At 61.9% G+C, this 21,371-nt stretch overlaps 1 protein-coding gene across 1 annotated transcript; it reads right to left on the bottom strand.

The window, feature by feature from the left end:
• Window positions 1-927: 927 nt before the first annotated feature.
• Window positions 928-6,943, bottom strand: TEKT4 (tektin 4). The gene is made up of 6 exons (XM_065892883.1): window positions 6,321-6,943; window positions 4,207-4,277; window positions 3,738-3,881; window positions 2,921-3,143; window positions 2,024-2,178; window positions 928-1,212 (listed from the first exon to the last, which is right to left on the bottom strand). Exons 1-6 carry the CDS (start codon window positions 6,852-6,854, stop codon window positions 996-998), a joined length of 1,344 nt encoding a protein of 447 aa, XP_065748955.1. The 5' UTR covers window positions 6,855-6,943; the 3' UTR covers window positions 928-995.
• Window positions 6,944-21,371: the final 14,428 nt, after the last annotated feature.

Raw genomic sequence — 21,371 nt, 5'->3', positions numbered from 1 at the left:
GAGTGGCTGGCGTGCATGCGGCCGAGTTATTATCTCCCAGACTCTTAATGGACACTTCCCGAGTCCTGTTGATGAGCTGCCATGGGCGAGGGGCCAGTGGCCTGGAGCTCGTCCCCAGGGGGCACAGTGAGAGGGCCTCATGGCCACCGTGAGAGCACCTGGCCCTGCTTGTGGGTAGCCCCTGATGCTGTGCCCAGTTCTGCCCAGAACCATGGACACAGAGTGTGGGGCCAGGTGGGCAGCAGGGTTCTGTGGCCCTCACCCACCCGCCCACAGCCCAGCCTGACTCACTTGCTGGCTAAGGAGGGGGCTGGACGAGGAGCCTGGCCACAGAGATGACCAAGGTGCTGGGGGTGGAGGCCCCTCCAGCCCTGACCCTCCACCCCCAGCTCAGGGTCTGGTGCCCACCCTGTGCCGGGTGGGGGTGGCAGGGAGAGGTCCCACAGTTCCCCCGGCGGTCACTGCCCCAGGCCCCGCCCTGCGTGGCCCCTCACAGCCTGGGGGCCAAGTCCCTCAGGGGAGAGCTGGGCCAGCAGCGTGTTCTGACACCGCTGCTCCAGGCTTACTCCCCACTAATGAGGGGAGTGCCGGCTGGCCTCCGGTGACAGCGTCCAGGGCACATGGAGGAAAAGGAGCAGGGCTTCAGTTATCACTGCGGCCACCAGAGCCTGTGACAAGTGGTGACAGGAGGTGACACTCCCTCTGAAGCATCCAGCAGGTGGCCCAGGTGAGCAGAGAAACTGTCGATGCTTTGGCTGTGCCCTGTGTGGTCAGCAGTGAGCAATGAGGGGGGACCTCGACGGTTCTTGGCTGACCCCTCTCCCCAGGTGGTGACTGGGGGTGCCCCAAGCAGGAGACTCCTGGCCCACCATGGCTGAAACATGGGGTCAACAGGCAAACCCCACCTGTCCAGGTACACTCTCTGAGTAGAAAGCTAACATGCTCTTTATTTGAGGGGGAGATGGGTCTCTGCGCCCGCCAGGGTGCCCGCCCGGTCACTGGTAGCCGGCCAGCTGGAGGACTGTGGGGTAGCGGGTGCGGTGGGCCATGCACTTCTGGCGGTCGATGAAGAGGCTGTTCATCTTGACAGCGATGTCCTTCTCCAGGCTCATGCGCGTGTCCTCCAGGTTGCGCAGGGACTGCTCTGCTTCCAGAAGCTTCTCCCTCAGAGCCGCCAGGGACAGGTTCAGCTCCTCTACCTCGCTCACCAGCCTGCGGGGGTGGGAGGAAGGGGTGAGTTGGGGCTGCCCTGGGATGCCTGGCCTTCTGGGTGGGGAGAGCGAGGCCCAAGGTCAAAGCCTGGGGGCCCCTGTTGGGGGTCCTGGTCAAGACATTTGGCCATAGAAGGGCTCCCAAAAGGCCCAGAGGGAAACCCAGCAGCCACACTGGGAGAGGGCCGGGCCAGGATACCACATGAACTTCTATTCCTCTATTCCTGGCATCTGGAAGTGAGATGGGCGCCCCTGGAGCTGAGTGAGGACCCAGTTTTCTGAAGGAGTTGAGGGACAGGGAAAGAGGGATGCCCAAGGCAGGGGCACTTCTGCTTAAAAGGCGACTGTGAGCTCAATAAGTTAGAAAACAGAAGACGTGACCCCACCTACGCCTCAAGCCAGGGATGTGTGTCCACCGTGACATTGGAGGTGTGGACGGCCATGAGCAGGATGGTCAGGGCGGCCGTGTGGCCTGGGGAGCTCTGCCTCCCAGACCCTGAGATTTCTCACCAGGGTGAAGCAGGGAGTGTGGCCGCCCCTGGCACTAGGAGCCTGGCACAGTGTCCCCCAAGGGACGCATAGCATCCAGTCATGCTGGGGCAGGGTTGGGGACGTGGAAACCGTGTGTGTGTGTGTGTGTGTGTGTGTGTGTGTTGTGCTTGTGTGGGGCCCAATGTCTTTCCTCTTCACATCTGCAGGGCTGTGTGTGGGGGTGAGGGGAGGAGTTCAAGGGGGCCCCAGAGGCTGAGGAAAGCCCGGAGGTGGGTTGGTGACCAGGCCCAGCCCAGGACAGCACCAGCAGCGACAGGCACCTGAACTGGACAGCGTCTCGGCACAGCTCCATGTTGGGCCGGTGGGAACGCTGGTACAGGCGGGTCTGGGCCACTTTCAGAGGCGCCTCCTTGTCCCTGATGGCCTGCTTCAGCGCTGCGACATTGTGCTCCTGGTTCACGATCTCCCGCAGTGTCTGCACACAGGACAGTCCCTGTGGGTCTCCCCCACCACACCCCAAGCCCTGTGCCACGTCGAGCAGGCGGCTCTGTCCGCTGGCTCTGGGGGAGGAGTGGAGGCAGGGAGGATGTGCATGGCCACCTCGTCCTTCCCATGGGCACCCACAGGCCTGGGGGCGGTGAGGACAGCAAAGCTTGTGGCACAGCAGCTCTGGCCTGAGAGCCCCCAGCCCTGTGGTCACCAGCCCCCGACCCTGGTCGGGAGCTGGAGAGACAAAGGCAGCAAAAGTCACCCTGAGAGCTTAGGGTCAGAGCCCTGCCAGGCCAGGGGCCAGCACCGGGGACACCCCACTAGGCAGCCAGGCCCCACCTCCTTCCACCCTCCTTGCTCCTGCTTGCAGCACCCCCTGGTCAGTCACTCCAGTGACAATGCCACCACCCCCAAATGTCACTTGGTTTCTCATCAGCTTAATGAGGGCCCAGGGAGGAGTGGGGGCCCTTCCTCAGGGGTCCCTCAGGATGGGCGGGGCCAAGGAGGGGCAGGAGCCAGGCCAGGTCGTGACAAAGGCATAGTGGCCAGTGGGGGAGGAGTGGTCTGGGTTACCCAGTCTGGGCCTGGTCTTTCTCTGTGGTTACGTTACCAGGGGGTGTCCAGCCCTAGAGGCTGCCCTGGGCGAGGTCAGGTCGTGGGCTGGGCGTGGCCTGGCGGCGGGGTGGGCGTGGTCTGGCGGCGGGATGGGCGTGGCCGGGCGGCCCCACCTCGCGCAGGTAGTGCTCCAGCTTGTGGCGCGCGTCCTCCAGCTCCTCACAACGCCGCCCGAAGGCCAGGTTCACGGCGTCGCACTGCAGCCGCAAGTCCTCGGATGCGTCCTGCAGGATGCAGTCGACAAGCTTCCGCAGGTTGACTGAGGCCAGGCGTTCGCGCTCGGCGCGGTACAGGTTTTCCTGGGTGAACTTGGCCCAGGTCTCGGGAGTGGAGGCACTGCGGGCAGGGAGTGCGCGGGCACCGCGGTCGGTGGGGGCACCTGCCAATGGCTCCGGTTTGCAGCAGGGCCTCCCCGCGCCCGCCGCGCCCGGTGTCCCCTGCGCCGCTGCATAAACTACCACCCCCAGTCCTAGCGCCACTCCCCGTCCCGCCCCCCGCGCCACCCGGAGCGCCTCCCCGCGCGCTCCCCGGGCCTCCTGCTCCCCCAGCTCCGCCCCGCTAGCCCCGCGACCCCAGCTCCCCACTCCGTGTCTTCCGTGCCTCCTGCGCCCCCCGGTGGTTCCCGCGCCCCAGTGCCTCCTACGTCCCTGGGCTCTGCGCCACGCTGGGGCTGTGTTGCGATGGGTGGTGGCCCAGCGCCCCCTGCCGGCCTTATGCGGAGCTGCAGTCAGCCGCCCTGCCTCAGGCGGCCCCGCACCCTGGGTCCTGCCTCCCTCGCAAACCCCAGCCCCTGTGGTGAACCGTGTGTGCTGGGCACTTGGGCGGAGGTCCCGCTCGCCTGCCCATCCCCAGCGGAGGGACTAGGAGCCCAGGTGGGATCTCGCAGGTGGGGGCGGGGCGTTTGTGCACAGCCCCTGCGGAAGATCCCACCTCTCCTCGAACTTGGCGGAGTGCGGGTAGAACTGCAAGTCGGAGCTCTGGTTGTGGTAGCGGCAGCAGGCCTCGTCGATGTTGCAGGCCTCCACTTTGTCGGACCAGTCCATCTCGCACGTTTCCTTGTGCTCGTGATTCATCCTGGGGAGAGCGGGCAGGGCCTGCTGTCTGTGTGGGTGGGGAGCTGGGCCCACCTGGGCGCAGGGCAGGGTAAGCCCCCCAAGTGGCAGGGTAGGCCCTGGGATGCTGGCCTGGGTTCTGGATGCCCAGGCCCCTCGGCCATGCAGCAATCTGCCACCCCTACCTGCCCAGTGCCTCCACCCAGCCCCTTGCTCCTGGCTATGACTGGGGACAATCCCTCACTTCTCTGAGCCTCAGGACCGGGTCACCCCAACTTCCTGCCCATAGCTAGCCTGAGGGGTAGGGGGACATCCTGAGGGCAGCCCTAGAGGCCACTCAGACCCACCGAATCTGGTTCACGACCTGCATCATGGTCCTTTTCAGGAGCTCCTGAATGTTCCGGATGAGGTCTGCCTCCTGGGGAAGAAGACCCCCGTCCCTGGTGAGAGTCTGAGAACAGCCAGGCTGGTGGGGCCCACAGGCAGCCTCTCAAACCTCTAGGAGAAGCTGAGATTTGGGGTGACCCCCAGTGGAACTGGGGGCTCTGCCAGCACCTAACCTCTGCTGGTGGCCTTGGGCCCCAGCTGCTTTCCTGGAAATGGGACATGAGCCTGGCTTTCTCGCCGGATTTATTCTGGGCTGTTTGGGGCGGTGCAGTGGGTCTTTTCTTCTGGGGGCTTCTATGGGCTGTAGGGAGGATCACCCAGAAGTGGTTCCCACTTGCTGGGCACTTAGCACCCCCTGGGCTCTGGGGCCACCCCTGCAGCCTGCCCAAGACACTGAGGGCACCAGCCTGCCCACTGGCCCCTGGACAGCCTGGCGACAGCCTATGAGGACCCCGGCCACCGGGGACCAGGAGCCCCCCTGGGGCTGCCCCTTGGGGCCTTGGGCTCAGAGAGGCCTTACCCAGACAAAGGACACAACGGGAAACCCTGTGTTTCCTCCTGCTACCCTGACAGTTTCACTTTCTGGGCAGGAAAAACTCTTACCCCCTGATTTGAATTTTCCCCTCTGTTGGGCTCTAAACCCTACGTGCCCAGTTCTGACCCGTGGGTCCATCTCCCTGTCCTGGCCCCTTTGTTGTCCATGTACTGCTGGGCGGGGGACCTGGCTCAGGGCAGAGGGTTCACTCCCAGAGCCTTGGGAGGTTCTTGAGTGAATGAGTGTGAGGGTGGGGTGTTGGGGGGACAGAGGAAGGGCCTGGGGCCAGGAGGAGGTAGGTACTCAAGGTTCTGTCCTGAGCTTGGGGTTTGCAGGGGGTCCCCGGGCACCTGGGCTGGCTGTCTGTTTCCCCCATATCTCATGAGTGCCTGTGGCCTACAGCCTGTTTGCAGGTGAGGCTCTTCCCTGCCAGCATCAGGGGCCTGGCCTGGGTGACTCCCTGATCCTTTGGGGGCTTCCCCAAGGACAGGTCCTGCCAGGTTTGGAGGGGAAAGGGCTCTTTGTGGGATGCATGTGGCCCCCACCCCCCTTTATCCCATCCACGCCTGCACACTGGTCTGAGGCTGGATTTCCAACACGGGCATGGGGGCGGGGCATGGGGGGCTCTGCCTCTGGGAACTCAGGGTCAGGCTTAATTTGCATGACCCAGGGTGACCAAAGGGGCTGTTCAGCAGGTGCCAGGACCCAGGGGTGACTGAGGGACCACACAGTGGGTGCAGGCACCACCATGACCCAACCACATCCCAACCTCAGTTAGCCACTCCTGAGGCTCAGCTCAGGCCCTTCCTGGTTTTCGGGGGTGTGTGGAGGGGCATCAGGGCTTATGGGGTACTGGCCAGGCCCCGCCCTGCCTCAGTGGTCTCTGACTGTCTCAGCCTCAGACAATCATCCCAATATACATTCCAGGTATGAATGCTGCCACGGCCTGGGCCCTGCCTCACCCCCTCGTGGGAGCCATAATGGGGCAGGGGGCAGAGCAGGAACCCTGGACCCGGGGCTAGGGTGAGTGGATAAGCACCAAAGTCCAGCCCCTGCCCCCAACCATGCTCAACCCCCATGCTGGGACCTGCCCCCAGGCCACAGTGCACCGAACCCAGCATGTCCTGGCTGGGCCCACCTTGCAGGGAGCAAGGCCTTGCCCAGCACCCACTATAAGGACCAGACTGTGGGAAGGCCAGACCCAGCACCCTCCTGGGGCCAGGGATGGCACCTCCCCCTGGGCGGTCTGAGCCCTGCCCCTGCCCCCAGCCGGGGCGGCCCCAGTCGGTTCTGGTCCCCCACCTACAAGCAGAGCCACCTTCTCTGCGCCTGGGCATGTGCTTGTGTGTCCCTGCATGTGCTGAGGGGAGCAGGCTCCCTGTGCCTGTGTGCAGCCACGTGGTACATGGGCACCAAGGCCTCTGCCAGCCATGCCGTGGGGGCATACGGGTGTCCACTCTCAGCCCAGGGAAGGTCATGCTCCCTAGGGAGAGGTGGGGCGGCCCGGTCTGCAGTTCTGGGGGCTGGGAGGGGCCAAACCTTCAGCAGCTCCATCTCCACGCAGTCACGCACAAGGTCGGGGTGCTGGCGGCGCTCCCGGCACTGCAGGTTGTCAGTGGCTATGGAGAAGGGCACGGCCGTGGCATCCAGGGTGCGCTCCAGCCGCTGCTTCTGGGCCAGCAGCAGGTCAGTCTCTGTGACCAGCTCTTCCACCTGGCGCTGCAGCTCCAACTTCCAGCAGTGCATGTCCTTCAGGCGCTCGCCCACCTTCTTCGTGGAGTCCTGCTGCGTGCGCTGCGCCAGCGCCTCAGTCTCGGCCACCAGCTGCCGGCTCTCGTGGTGCTGCTGCTCCGACTGGTCAAGGTCGGCAAAGGCCTGGTGGTAGCGGGCATAGCAGTTCTGGAACCACTCATCCACCAGGTATTTGGCCGTGCGGAAGCCAGCGGTGGCCAGGCCCGAGGACGTGTGGGCGCCTGTGTTTCGGGCCACATCGTACAGCTTGCGGGGCAGCTGGCATGCTGGCACCGTTTGCGGGGCGGGCTCCTTGGTCAGAAGTATATCTGTCTGCGCCATGGTGTGCCTGGGCACGGGGTGGGGGGGAGGAGAGGGAGGAGGGCCACTCAGCACGGTCAGCAGGGCAGCTCCAGCCACTCTGTCCCCAAGCAGGACATGGCTTCTGGTCTCGTAGACAGATACACACCAAGCCCTCCTGTTGCTAGGCAACAGGGATCCGCCGCCCCCCCCCCCGCCCCCGCGGCCCTCTTAAAGGGCCAGGCAGGCCCCAGCCCCACCTGTCCTGGCCACGTCTGGCACCTGCCTGGAGGAACTGCATCTGCACCACACCCGAGGCCAGGCTCTTGTCTCCTGTGTCTTACTGGTTCCAGTGGGGCTGTACCCCTGGGCACACAGGTGTCTCTGACGGGGAGTTGAATTCAGCCTCCAGTGGGTACCTTGAATCAGATGCCCAAATCTTCCCCACAATGTAGGTAGGTCCTGTCCTGGGAACAGTGTCCCCAAGGCCACCCAGAGCCTGGTGTGTGTCTCCTGGTCCGCGGGGAGGGGTGAACATCTCTAAGTTCCCCATCCTGGGCAGGGAGCCTAAGTGTCAGGGCGATGCCCAATATGGCCAGCAGAGGGCGCCATTGGCCGTGAAATACTGTGCAGCTGGCAGGGCAGCGTCTCCTGGGGTTCTCCTGAGTCAACCCAGCCGGCAACGCTGTGGCCTGGATGACCTCTGGCACCTCGCACTCTGACCCATCCCATGGACCCACCAGTGCTCGTAACAGGACATACACACCCCACCCCCAGCACAGTCCCGTGGTCCCTGCCCCTCCACCTCTCCCACTGCTGCCCCATCCCCCACTTGGGCCACACAAGCCCCCAGAGCACCTCAGATGCACCAGCCTGGGCTTACCCTTGGCCTGGGCGCCCATGCCCTCCTCCCAGGGCCCTGACCCTTGGCACTGGCACCCCTCACTTGACAGATGACATTCGTACCACCTGGCACACAGTAGGTGTTTCAAAAATGTAGGCTTTGGAGACAGCAGCCCAAGACCTCCTCCAACTCAGCCCATCATCGGGGCTGATGGCCTGAGGAACCACCTTGAACTTCTCTGTGCTTAGTTTCCCAGGTGGCAGTGGATACACAGGGCCTGCTGGTGGGGGAGAACCACGGGAGGGACCACTGTCCACCTTTGACTTAGAACCTGCTCTTCACACACCATCTTTCCCAGAGCAGGATGGACCTGCCCGGGGTCCAACCCAGGGAACCAGCCAGAACACGTGGGACTGGAACCGAACTCCCTGACATTGCACGACCCTGGGGTGTGGCGGGTGGGCCAGCAGGGGGCCCTCTTCGCATGTGGGGGTCCCAGTCTAACTCTCCCCGTGATAGGATATGGTCCCCAAGGCGGGGCTCTGGGCCAACCTGGCCCTGACCCTGGACAGCAGTAGATCCCACGGCCTCCGGCCTTTAGTCCAGAGGCGAGTGGCGCTCATGGGATGAAGACTTCTGGGACGACTCAAGCCCTGCGCTTTACCACGTGGCTGGACAGGAGGCCCGCCCCCCCCCTGCACCCTGAGCCTCAGTTTCCCCATTCGGGGAGTGAAGTTACACCGGCCTCTGCATGGAGCTGCTGTGGGCATGGCCTGAGTGGAGGCCAGGAAATGGCTGGCCTGGTACCCGGTGCTGGGAGTGACAAGCGCCCCCCTTGGCCCCTTCCCACCCCCGCACAGCACCCCTCCCCAACCCAGCCTTGCAGGGTCTCTTGGGGTGAATCCCCCATTGCAGGAGCTGAGGTGAGCAAGGTCTGTGCAGGCAGGTGTGTACAGCCGCGTGTCAAGACGCAGAGGCGGGTGCATTGATTTATTAAATTTATGTTTCCAAATTGCATTAGCGTCGGGAAAATTGAGTCTTAGGGCATGCCAGGACTGCCCAGCACCCTTCTCTCCAGCAGCATTCAGGCAGTGGCTCAGAGGCTGCGGTAGGGCCAACAAAGCCCTGAGGCCCCAATACTCCCCTCCAGACTGCTTGCACGCCCCCAGGGATGGGACACTCCCCTCCTCCCAGGGCAGCTCTGGAGGGCGCCCCCCAGCATGCTCCTCCCTTGGGGTCGGCCCCTTTAACAAACCCTTCCCAGGCCTGGGCCTGATCATTCTGGATAAACTGAGATAGGAGGAGGCAGATGAGGAGGGAGAGGATGGCGGGGTAATGACACCCCTTCCTGAGAGCTCGCCGGCAGGCCTGCACCAGCATCGTCGGGGGGGCCCTGGCAGCTACTCTCCCTCTGTGCAGAGGGGACACTGAGCCATGGCCCCAGCAGCACAGCCGGGAGGCAGCAGGCCGACTTGGCACACAGGCCGCCGGCATTTGCCCCAGGACCCAGCAGGGGGAGCAGCTCAGAGAGGATGCGGCTCGGCATCTTGGGAGAAGCCCCTCGCAGGGAGGGGGCATGCCCAGGGTCCCCGATTTGGGCCCTCTGCGCCCCGTGGCTGGACCTTCTGACCCCAGTGCCCCCTTTTATGGACTCAGAGTTGGATGGGTCAGCTGAGCCCCTAGAAGCTGGGGGTGGGTCTTCAGTCAGCTGGGGGCCATGGAGGGCACTCTGCCTCAACTGAGCCCCCGGGTTGGGACCCGAACACGGGGAGGGCAGGGCCAAGTTCACCTGGGCCACAGATGGGCCTTCCGGCAGGGGATGGGGAACAGGGTTACAGCTCCATCACGGGTGTCCCTGTGTCAAGGACGATTAGGAGGGAGATGGCCCACCTGGAGGACGGTCCAGAGGCTGCCCTGGCCCGCACCCCGAGCTCCCAGCAGGCATCCTGCAGCACAGCCCGGAAGTGGCTGCAGAGCACCGACCCCAGCTGTGCAGGATAACCAGGACGCAGGGCAGCCCAGGAGACACACACCCCTGCCCCAGGCCTGGGGTCCTGTCCCCACACAGGGCCTACAGCAGGGTCACTCTGGAACGGCTCTGACCCATTCCATGTCACCGTCCCTGGGGACCCCTGTGGGCACCAGTAGTGGATGAGCCTGGTGAGAAGGGCTCCTCCTGCTGGGTCCAGCCCAGCTTGCCCCTGGCCCAAGGCCCCTGCTCACTCGCGGTCCAGCCTGGAAGTTGCCAGATGGGGAGACAGGAGCCTGTCACTTCTGCTCAGCTTCACAGCCTGCAGTTCACCCTGAGAGGCCCAGGTAGCCATGATGGGCCCAAGGTCACTCAGATGCCAGGGGCAGAGACTCAGCCATCTGACCTCCTCAGACCATACCCCCCCACCACGCCCTCCCCACTCTCCCACCTGAAATGACAGCTCAAGGAGCCTCTGGCCACCAGCCGACCACCTGCCAGGCACAGGCAGGAGGTGCATCCTCACCTGTCTCTCCTGGGGCCAGTGGAACATTTTAATAACGGGAGGATTTGCAGCGGTTCAGACAGCCCTGAGCCCGGCCTTGGCCACGGTCACAGTGGATGCCGGGGAAGCCACGGAGCAGGGAGGGGCCCCACATGTAGGAGGGGAGGATGAGCAGGCCCACTCCTCCAGGTCCAGCAGCTCAGAGTGTGGACAGGAGGCCGAGGGGGAGGGGGAGGGGGCTCAGGAGGGCTTCCTGGAGGAAAAGTCCCCTTGGCTGAGGCTTGAAGGGCACACAGTCCAGATGGGGGCAGGCAACCCCAAGGCTGTGGGGGGGGCATGAGGGTGGTCTGACCCCCAAGACGGCCGTGGAGCCCCTTCCCTGGGGGGTGTGAGGCCCGGCAGAGGCACTGGTGCTGCAAGACCGGACAAGTAGACAGGACTTGAGTGCGGGCAGGCGGGCAGGCGGGAGCGAGGCTGCAGCCAGAGGCCTGGCCCCTGGCCGAGGTGGGCTCCATGCCACATCCCTCAACTAGGCAGCCGGGTGGACGAGAGAGAGTCTGACAAGCTGAGGACTCACTTGGCTCGGCTCCCCGGCCTGGTCCTGCGTGGTGGGGGGAGGGCCTGAGGGCCACGAGCGCTGTCCTGCCCACGCCTCACCAGGGAGGACATCACACGTGGGACGCAGTTCATCCACCCGGAGGTGGGCGCTACATGTGGCAGCTGCAGGTGGCCGGGGCCTGGTCACCCAGAGGCTGTGTGGCTGGGATCCATCATGGGATCATGCCTCTGTTTCCCCATCTGTGAAACGGGGATTCGGGTATTCTCTCCCTTGTGGTACGTGAGGATGGAGGGAGGCGTGTGTGCAGCTCCTGGTACGGCTGCCCCCTCGTTTGGGTGGCCTCACCCCCTGGCCTTGTTCCCACGCTCAGGTCCTTCCTGTGTGAGGTCTGTGGCGTGGAGAGGTGGCCACAGGTGGAAGAGAAGGCTGGGAGGGCCCAGAAACAGGTGGTCCTGGGTACCCACCCGGGGTGGGGGGGGCCGGCAAGGAGCTGATGGTTGTCGAGCAACAGGGGGCTGGGAGGTGGACACCATGCCCTCAACCTTCACCGCCGCTCGGGAACCCTGCTCTCCAGAACTAACTGCACACATGTCCGAGCTCAATGGGTTTTATTTTTATGTACGTGGAAGGTTAGTTATGCCTCTCGACCTCGGAGAACTGGCCCTCCGTAGGGGACGTCCTGTGTGCCCCCGCAGTGCATGCCCCCTCTCATCACCCAGGGGCCAGCGGGTCCCAGGGTAGGTTCTGGGCTGTGTTTGTGGATTTGCTCTGCAAGCTGCCGGATTCTAGCTTTCTGGCTTCTGGCTTCTGCCCCCAGGTGGGTGAGGCTGGTGTAGAGGCTTAGGCCGGCTTCCTGGGGGGTGGGCCCAGTGCCTGCCCACTGGTGGGAGGAGCTGGTGGGTAGGGCAGGTCAAGGGGCGTGTCTAGAGGTGGCTCTGGGCTCAGGAAGTCTTAGGCAGCCAGTCTGCTGATAGGTGGGGTTGTGTTCTCGACCTGTTGGTGTTTGGCCTGAGGTGTCGCAGCTCCGGAGCCTACAGGCTGTCGGGTGGGGCCAGGTCTTGGTGCTAATGACCCAAGCAAGAGATCTGCCTCCAGCGAGGGTTTAACACTCCCGGACAATTTCCGTCACCAGTTTTTGTGACCCCAGAGAGAGCCACAGCTGCCCCCACCTCCCCAGGAGACCCTCCAAGACCGGCAGGTAGGTCCATCCCAGGCTCCTGTGGAGTCACTGCCTGGGTCCTGGTGCAGGAGACCTTGTGTGTGCCCTCCAAGAGTGTGTGCGCCCTCCAGTCCTGTGGAGCTCCTGCGATCAAGCCCCACTGGCCTATCAGAGTCAAATGCTCTGGGGGCTACTTCTCCGGATGCCAGACCCCCAGGCTGGGGAGCCTGATGGGGAGCTTAGAACTCTCACTCCTGTGGGAGAACTTCTGCTATATAATTATCCTCCAGTTTGTGGGTCACGCACCTGGCAGGTATGGGACTTGATTATATGGTGAGTGCCCCCTCCTACTGAAACCATACAACTCACGTGGGATTTGAACCCAGCCAAAACCCAGATTGGGACTTGAACCCACAGGCTGGGACTCAAACCACTGTCTTTTAATTGACACACACCTGGTCTCAGGACTTAATGAAGCTCAGGTTCTTTATGTCTCAGCACAGAAGGAATTCAGCGAGAGGCAAAGTGATAGGTAAGAAGTGGATTTATTTATAGAGATACACATTCCATAGACAGAATGCGGTCTGTCTCAAAAGGCGAGAGCAGCCCCAGAGCATGGGGTCCTCTTGGAAAGTGAGAGCAGCCTGCCCTGAGAGAAACCCTCTGCAGACAGAGTGTGGACCATCTCATGAGGCGAGAGGCCCAGAAATATAGTGCGGTTAGTTTTTATGGGCTGGGTAGTTTCATAGGCTAATGACTGGGAGGATTATTCCAACTGGGAAAGGGTGGGGATTTCCAGGAGTTGGGCCACCACCCACTTTTTGGCCTTTGATGGTCAGCCTCAGAATTGTCCTGGCACCTGTGGGTCTGTCATTTAGCTAATGTATTACAATGAGCCTATAATGAGGCTCAAGGTCTACTGGAGGTCGGATCTTCTGCCAACTTGGGCCTAATCGGTTCTAACCAGTTTATAGTCATAACCACAATGGCTATGTCATTCATAAAGGGTTGTGCCATGCCCCTTTCCCTCGTTTTTCACTACCATCTCATCTCGTTGTGGTTTCTTCTTTGTCTTTGGATGTACAATATCTTTTCTCGTAGGTTCCAGCCTTTTTGATCGATGGTTGTTCAGCAGTTAGTTGTGATTTTGGTGTGATCATGAGATGAGCTCAGGTCCTTCTACTCTGCCATCTTGTCTCCTGTTCTCCTAAACAGGTTTTAGAAGAAGCTTTAAAACTCCAGAACGGACGAGATAGCGTGTAGAACCCAACTGCAGGAGGCATGTGGATGTCTGGCTCTTGGCGGAAGAGGAGGAATCACTGGGCGCAGGACAGACAGGCGAATACTTATTGAAATGGCTTTACAGAGAAACTTCTGCCCAAGGAAGAGGAGCGGGACGGAGCTGCAGGGACCTAAGGAACGAGGCGCGGATGGGTGCCCGCCAGTGAGGTGACCCGGGAGAGCCTGTCCGCATCTGTAAATCGCAGTAACGAGCCACCGCTGGAGGTAAGAACCGTGCCTGGCACAGGGCAAGCCCTGAAGGAGCGTTTGTTACTACTGTCACTGCTTCTTTATTGTGTATAACACACATAACAGAAAATTTACCATGTTTACCATTTTCAAGTGTACAAGTTGGCAGCATCGAGCGCATTCACAAGGCTGTGCAAGTACCACCTGCATCCAGTTCCAGAACTTTTTTGTCACCCCAGATGGAAGCCCTGTCCCCATTAGCACTCACTCCCCGCCCCCTTCCCCCAGCCCCCAGCAGCCCCCAGTCTCCGTCTGTCTCTGAGGATTTCCCTGTTCTGGATGTTTCCGGTAAGTGGAACCATAGGTAGTTGTCCTTTGGCATCTGGCTCCTTTTGCTGCACAAGCTGTTTTAAGGGTGCATCCAGGTTGTAGCCTGTGTCAGTGCTTCACTTCTTTTCATGGCTGAGTAATACTCCACACGTGGCTCTAGCTCATTGTGTTTATCATCTTCAGCTGGTGGACCTTTGGGTTGTTCCCACCTTTCAGCTTTTGTTAACAGTGCTGCTGTGAACGTGGGCATCAGGTTTTTATTTGAACACTGCTTTCCATCCTTTGGAGTGTGTTATTGTTTTTATTACCCAGACACCACTTGAAAATAATAGAAACCTGAAGGACTTCCCGCCACCAACACACCCCCATCGAACCAGGGGAAACGACAGCAGTTTGAAACCCAGTGCAGGCCGGGCTGCGGAGAAACCCACACTTGTCTGTCCTGTGGGCCCGGCCAGCTGGGTCAGCTTTTCTGGGAGCAGTTTGGCAGGTGATGTCGAGAGCCATTCCTGCACCCGACACGGCAATTCCAGCCCTTGAAATCCAGTCCTAGGAAAGAATCGCAAATAAGGGGGAATCTTTAAAAAAAAGAAAAAAGTCACTTGTACCAAGCTGCACAGCACTGAAATTTATAATCAGAACAAAGTGGAAAGAAGCAGTGTATCCAACAACTGGGCCGGTGGAGCCACAAGGAAGATTCAGTTCCAAGGACATGAGTGTCTGGGATCTGGACACAGATGAGCAATGCCTGAGATGTGTTCATGAAACAGAGGGCCCCGAGACGTGGGGTGACTTAATCATAGCATGGTGCGACAAGGTTGTGCTTCCCACAGAGAGTGAACTCCCCATCCGTGGAGGAGTTCAAGCAGCCATGTGTCAGGTTGCAAGGGAGAAGCCTGGAACCGGAATGGGTAGGCTGTCTGTGAGGCCTGGGAGAGTTCACACTGCCCACTACAAGGATACCAGCACAGAGCAGGCAAGGGAGTGGGACCTGGAGTCAGCCCACAGGAGCTGGACAGAGGCCAGGCAGCTGGGAAAAGCCCTGGCCATCCCGAGGAGGAGGCGGCACAAAGGGAGGACTTGCCCTGGTCTCCATGGGCTCCCACGAGAGATGAGTTCCTGGCGTCCTCCATCCACTGTCTAGTGGGCCTGGACTCCATCCGCCCACCCCGCAGAATGGCAGAGGGATCGGGGACAGCTGGGGGACGCCAAGCAGCTCACAGAGTCACCATCCCCACCATGTGTCTCCTTCCAACGCCCCTGACATGCGACACTCAGGCAGCTTGCACCCTGTCCTGGGCACATGTGCCTTGCCCCTGGGGAGAAGGGGACCAGCCTCGGATGCAGCACCTCGCTCCGTTGAGGGAGGCCTTTGGGCAGACGTTGCAGGAAGGACCTGCACCGGGCCCACCGGCTCCATGTCTCTCCTGGGGGCTCTGGATTGCCGGTGTCCCCAGTCCTTGGGCTCTGTCCCTGTCTGTCCACTCCACCTCGTCCTCTGCAGGAGCGTGTGGCCCACCGAGACCCGGGACTCCCACCCTCGGGCTCTGAGGAACGTCCCTCGAGCATGCCGGCTGGTGGAATTTTGGGGGAGCCATGGGGTCCAGAGCCGCACACCCCACTCTCACTTATGCCGGCCTGTTCCTGCTGACCCCCACTCCTGTGGCCTCCGGTGGCCCCACCCCAGCATCTGCTGGACAGTCACCCTGAGTGCCGCTGGGTCCCGTTTACAGATGAGGAGACCAAGGCCCAGAGAGGAGCAGTCGCTCTGGCAAGGCCGCACAGCTGGCATCCATCTGGACTGGACAACTCTAGAACCTTCTCCCAGGGCAGCTGCTGGGGCATCTCTGGACAGCCAGCCCCTGCCCTTCTTTTAATTCCTCAGCCTTCTGGGAATGGGGGTCTGCAGCTGCTCAGGAGCAGAGGGTCCAGGGACAGCCCCTGGGCAGCAGACTTGCCGCTGTCCAGGCTCGGCTGCCATGGGTCACTTCACTTCCATCTCCAGAGGGAATGTTAGGAGAAAGGTCACGGCAGGAATTTCAAGGAAGATTTTAAATCATGTCTCTTTCCAGAAAGGTTTCCTCCTGGGGCCGCCAGGCTTCTCGCACTCTCTGACTTCAGGGCCAAAGGCTGTGTTCCACCCCAGATGTCTGTTCCTCCAGGGCATGCCCCCCCTGGCACTGCTTCTCAGTGGGGGAACCCGCAGGCTCTGAGGTTAGGGGTGGGCCCAGTGCACCCACCTGGACAGCAGGGGTTTTCTTCTCCTGGCTGGAGCCAGACCCCGAGTGCCCGGCATCCTCTGTTCAGCAGCAGCCTGTGGCCCCACATCTGTGCACAGGGGGCCCCCAGCAGCCCCCTGAAGCTAGGTGAAGCCCTGGGCCCCACTCTGGTCAATGACAGGGGAGCAGAAGTGACCCGAGTCACTCACGGGCAGAGTATTAAAGAGCTGGCGCCGCTTCTCCACCTGCCCTGCCCCTGCTAGGTGGCTGGTGATGTGTCCCTGAGTGAGGATGACATGGGGCAGGCCCTGGATGGCCCACCAGGGACCTGAAATACCTTTGCTGTGGGAAGCCACCAAGATGACCAGACCTCTGTCACTACTGCAAAGCCTGGCCCAGCCAGGACCTGGGTCATCCCAGGCTTCAGCACACCCACCCTCCCCACATCCACACCCATCCTGGAATGCTCTCCAACACCCTTCCTTCTAATTCACCCCTCCCCCAGGAAGTCTGCCCTGATTGCCTCCTGCAGTCTCAGAACTGGCTCGGGCCTCCTCCTTCCTCTGCCTTCAGTAGTCCAGAGACAGGGACACATCCCAGCATTCACAAACCTTTGTTGGAGTAAAAGGAACTCAGACCCAGCTAAGGAAATGCAAGAAACCAGCTAGAGGTGTATGCAAGGGAGAGGTGAGAGGCAAAGGGAGGACAAGGGGGCCAAGTGGGCAGCTCACAGCACAGAGCACACTCTTGGGTTCGAGCCATCACCTGTCCACTTGCTGAACACCACTCCCATTAAAAAGACAAATCCAATAATAATGAGCAAACCAGACAAGAACTGCCCTACCCACCAGGATTTCTGAGGCCCCTGGTGGACATCAGCCAATAGGTTTCAAGGCTGACAAACCAAATGTCATTCAGGGTCACATTAAAAGAGGTATATATTCCCAAATGAGGGAGGTTATCATCCTACTACTCCACTCTACACTGGCCACAACTTGTGTGGGAGGTTGGAAGAGACTATTCAGGGGTGGCAGTGTTGGCTAAGTGGGGCACGCCCAGGGCAGAGCAGCCAGCGAGGGCAGGGACTGACACCACACCCCCCAGGGAAAGGGTCTTTGGAAGCACAACTTTGAGAAGAGGGTTCAAGGGATGGCTGAGCATCAGCAACCCCCCTCCCCCACGTAATTCAGCCCCTCAAGCTCTTGAAGTGCGTGGACCCACCTTCAAACAGCGCCTTGGGGGTGTTCCTTGGGGTCTGACCCCCATGTGTGTCATGCTCACCCTGGTGTCCTTCATGCCCATCACCCTGGGGAGACTGCTGACCCAGCTGTAGACTCTCCAGTCCTGTTGAGGGGGGGCCTGTGGGTGCTCCGAGGGGGGACTCCTAAGCCAGGCCCGGCCGACTTAGGCATCCTGGGCCTACCTCCCACCTCCCAGCCCAAGAGTTTTTGCAAGAACAGCCAGATCCCTGATTTATCAGCTCAGCTTTATCTCCAAAACCTCCTACAATTTCCCAGAGAACAAAATTAAATACAGGATTTAGGAGAGATTTTGCAGGGCCAGGAACAGGCTGACGTCTCGAGGCCGCTTACGCCTGGGCTGAGTGTGGGAGGGTGGGCAGAGGGTGCCCAGCCCAGCCCCCACCCAGCCCTGGAGCTCAGTGGCCACAAGGCACATGCAGGGGTCACAGGCCCCCTGCACCCGCGTTCCCCTTCACCACCCCTGCCCCATCATTACTGGTGAGCTTTTCAGAACTCGTAGAAGCTCCATCACCTGGGCCCCAACGCCCAGCTGGAGTGGACACACGTGTGGTCCTGCCATGGGCAGGGCAGGATTTAACCTACCTCCCAACCAGCCCTTTTAAGGGCGAGGAAACTGAGGCTTAGTGAGGTCAGGGCATCTCCTGACTCTCAGACCCCAGGCAGTATTGGGGTGCTAGGACGTGGCCTCAGATGCAGCACTCAAGCTGCACAGTCTTGGAGAGGCTCCCGCAGGGCTCTCCTGCCTGCCGACCCACGGGGCTCCCCCACCTCGCCGCATCCCCAGTAAAATCCCTGGACACGGCTCGGGGAGCACCCCCAGCTGGCACTGCCTGTGTGCCCTCACAGTCTGTGCCGGGGGGAAGGTGTGCTGGCTCCGTGGCGGGGGGACAACAAGGGCTCTGGTGTCTGGTGCCTGGACCCTGCCCCACGGGGTCCGCACCCTGACCCATGTCCACCAGTGCTCTGTCCCCAAGGCAAACCGCGCCCGTGAGCATCATGGAGCTGTGCGTCCTTCTGGAGAATCATGGGACATCAGGGTGGTCTTGGGGACCTCTGGGCTTGCAGTGGGGTCAGAAGTGAGGGTCTTAGGATGGTCCCTAACTTCGTAGCCTCCTACAGGCTGAACAGGTGGAAGCCGGTGGGCCAGGCAGGGAGCCTGGGGGGGCACTGCCTGCCCTGTGTCCAGGCACCTCAACCCCAGGCTGGTGTCCACTACCGGGAGGCTCTGCTGGCCTCAGAAGGACTGCAGGCTCTGGCGCCTTTGCCCGGTCACCCCTTAGCCAGGCTGGGCCCAGCAGACGCCCGTGGAAGTGACTGGACTGACCAGCGATGGTCACATCCCCGTCCTGGAGGCCCTGGTCCTGGGGAGGCAGATGTGGCATCATGGTGGAGGCACCGGGGGTGTTGGACGTTGGGTCGTGAGCAGGTCCAGGGTCCGCCGAGCCCCCCACCGACTGGGGGACTTTGCGGGAGCCTCCTGCTGCCTCTGTAACAAGAATAACAGGACTCGCAGGCCTTTTCCTCGGAGCGAGGATGGACCGGGCAGTGGGGAGTGGGGCTGGCCCAAGGAGGGGTCCAGGCAGCTTGGGGTTGGGCTGAGGCCTTTCGGGGTATTGGTGAGGTCAGGCCCCATCTGGGGGACAGAAGGGCCATTTTGACAATGTTAGTGTTTGGGCCCGAACCCTGTCTGAGCCCTGTGTCTCGGGCCTCAGCGCTGGCTGTCCTGGACGCCCTGATGTTCTGCAGGTCTCAGGGGCTGCTCACACACCCCTCCCCATCTTATGCCTCTGCAGCCCCAGGAAGAAAGATGTATGGGGTCCTGGGGCGGCCTGGGGCCGCACAGCAGTAACACGTCCTGGGCCAGCCGTAAGCTGCAGACCCTGAGATCCAGGGGACCGGGGCCTGGAAGGGGTGTCGGGGGGCCCCCTTTCCCCCACTGCACAGGGGAGCCCGGGCTGCAGCAGGGATACCTGCCCCCCCCCGACTCTGACCTCGGCTGGCCTGCCCCTGGCACCCCCGTCCCTCCTGGCCAGCCCCCGGAGGCAGCCACACTCCCCACCCCCAGTTCTCCACACCCCGCAAGTTGTGGCCCCAGCGACCTTGGGCCGTCCCGGTGGAGTGTCGGCGAGGGAGCCGCTTCTGATGTTAAGAGTCTCCAGCAGCAGCATCTGGAAATGCCTCTATCGGCAATCGAGCCGATTAGGGGTGTGCAGGCTCCAGATAAGAGCCCAGGGGTCATTTGGAGGGCAGACACAGAGGACCGGTGCAGAATGCATACTCTCCACACAACCCCTGCCTCCCGCCCACCCCTCCCTCTCCTCCGGCCCCTCTGGAGGCTCTGGTCAAGGGCACGGAGCTGCCCTGAAGTCAGGCCTCCCGGGTGAACCCTCATCCCGCCTGAGCGCTCTGTGGCTTCTGGCGAACCCCTAAGCTGTCTGTGCCTTGTCTGCAAAATGGAGCCATGGTCTGCTTCTCTGGCTGTGGGGTAACTAGCCCTCTACATGGCAGGCTGCAGGCCACGGTGGGCCAGGGGCTCCTGTCTTCTCGGTGCTGGGGGATTCTGGGACCCATTAGGGAGGTGGGTGAAGTCTGACACTCCTCCCATAACCCCGAGGCGCTGGCAGTGGAGTCCGGGCCCGATGCCTATTGGGCTGGGCTGCACTACGCCCCCCATCAGACGAGAGGAGTCAGGGTCCCACATGCAGTGTGACTGGGGGGTCCCCAGTCCCCAAACATCCCCACACCGGGGACCCCAAGGGACCCTCACATCACCTTTCTGTGGTCAAGCCCCATGGGACAACCTTGTGCTCCCCCTGCAGCAGCAGATATCAGCTGGGGGTGACTCTGCCCCGGGGACCCTTGGCAACGTCTAGAAGCATTTTTGGTTGTCACAATGCCAGGCAAAGGGGTGCCGCTGGCATCCAGTGGGTAGAAGCCAGCCCTGGGCCCCAGTGCACAGAGGCGGGGAGACCCTACCCCGGAAGGGGCATTGCTTTTCCTGTGGGAGATCCTGAGAGAAAGGGTTCTCTTCTCTCCAAGACAACACCTTTCCAGCAAGAAAGAGGAGACGGCGCCCACCCACCCCCAGCCCAGTGTCCTTGGCCAAGGGCATCCCAAGTGCATCTGAAGGGATGTCAGCCCCGAGGCGGCGCCAGGAGACCAGTGGCCCCAGAAAGGATGCAAACAGCCCCATTGTAGCCCCTCCAGGGCTGTGGCGGGAGGCTGGAGGCCCGGCTCCACCCAGCACTTAGCCCAAAGAGGACCTGAAAATAGACAGAGGACGTCGGCTGGACGGCACACCAAGCCCCAAAGGCCCTCGCGTGAGTGGTGGACGTGGCGTGGAGCCACTTAGCTGAGAACCAGGGCCACTCAGAGTCTCCAAGAAGGAGCAAGCGGCCAGTTAAGTGCTTGGAGGAGAAGGGCAAGGTCACCACAGGGCCTGGCCAAGGGGTCAGCTGTAACCCTTCCCATCCTGCCGACCTCTCACTCCCTGACCTCCCCGCACCGGTACACCCATCCTTCCCACAAAGCCCCCCAGCCCTGCACCCGCTGCCCTGCTCCGGGCTCATGTGCACCCCCCACTGACGGCCCCCAGCCCTGCCTGGTTTTCCAAGCTCGGGGGCCAGAGTGGAAGGCACGGTCCCCAGGTAACGTGCGCCTCCCTGCTTCAGCTCCTCGATTCTTGATCTCTGTGGCTGTCGGAAGCAGCCTCAGGTGGAAATTTAGCTCCTGGGTGTTGTTCCTTCCCAGGCAGGCAGGCCGAGGCAAGCTGGGACACGGATCTCCGGCCTGGGCTGGCCAGCTGGGGCTCCAGAGGTCAGTGCAGACACAGTGTCCCAACAGTGACAGGGACCCCAGGAGGCAGGGGCTCAGTTGCTGCCCTCTGAACTCTAGGTGCTCCCAGAGATGGGGGGGACCACCGTTCAGGCCTCCATCCTGGAGACCATCCTGGAGGGCCACAGCACAGGGGCCAGGGGGGTCACAGGGAGGCCCCCGTCCCAGGCCCTGAGCCTGTCGGAGGCCAAGGGGAGACCCTTAAGTGGGCCTGGCCAAGGCCGGAGCCCTCCGTCTCTCTCCCCACAGGCCCAAGTCTGCTCAGCCCGGGAACCTCTGGGAGGGAGGTGGGCAATGGAATCCAGGTGGGGCTCCCCCTGCACTTGGTGACGCTCGCCCGCCAACGGCAGTGAGTCATGCTGGTTTTCTAAGACCCTGTGAGCACCCAGGGTGTGCCCGGAGCTCTGG

This window comes from Phocoena phocoena, chromosome 15 (assembly GCF_963924675.1).
Source record: "Phocoena phocoena chromosome 15, mPhoPho1.1, whole genome shotgun sequence".
Lineage (NCBI taxonomy): Eukaryota > Metazoa > Chordata > Mammalia > Artiodactyla > Phocoenidae > Phocoena > Phocoena phocoena.
Note: the sequence above shows the minus strand (reverse complement) of the source record. Positions and strands in the feature narration are given on the sequence as shown.

Bases quoted from the DNA above. Each gene is read 5' to 3' on its own strand.
- TEKT4 (XM_065892883.1), bottom strand. From the start codon at position 6,854: ATGGCGCAGACAGATATACTTCTGACCAAGGAGCCCGCCCCGCAAACG. The intron at 2,179-2,920 runs GTGGGGCCGCCC...TCCTGTGTGCAG, and splicing joins TGGAGCACTACCTGCGCGAG to ACACTGCGGGAGATCGTGAA. The intron at 1,213-2,023 runs GTGCCTGTCGCT...CCACCCCCGCAG, and splicing joins CGAGACGCTGTCCAGTTCAG to GCTGGTGAGCGAGGTAGAGG.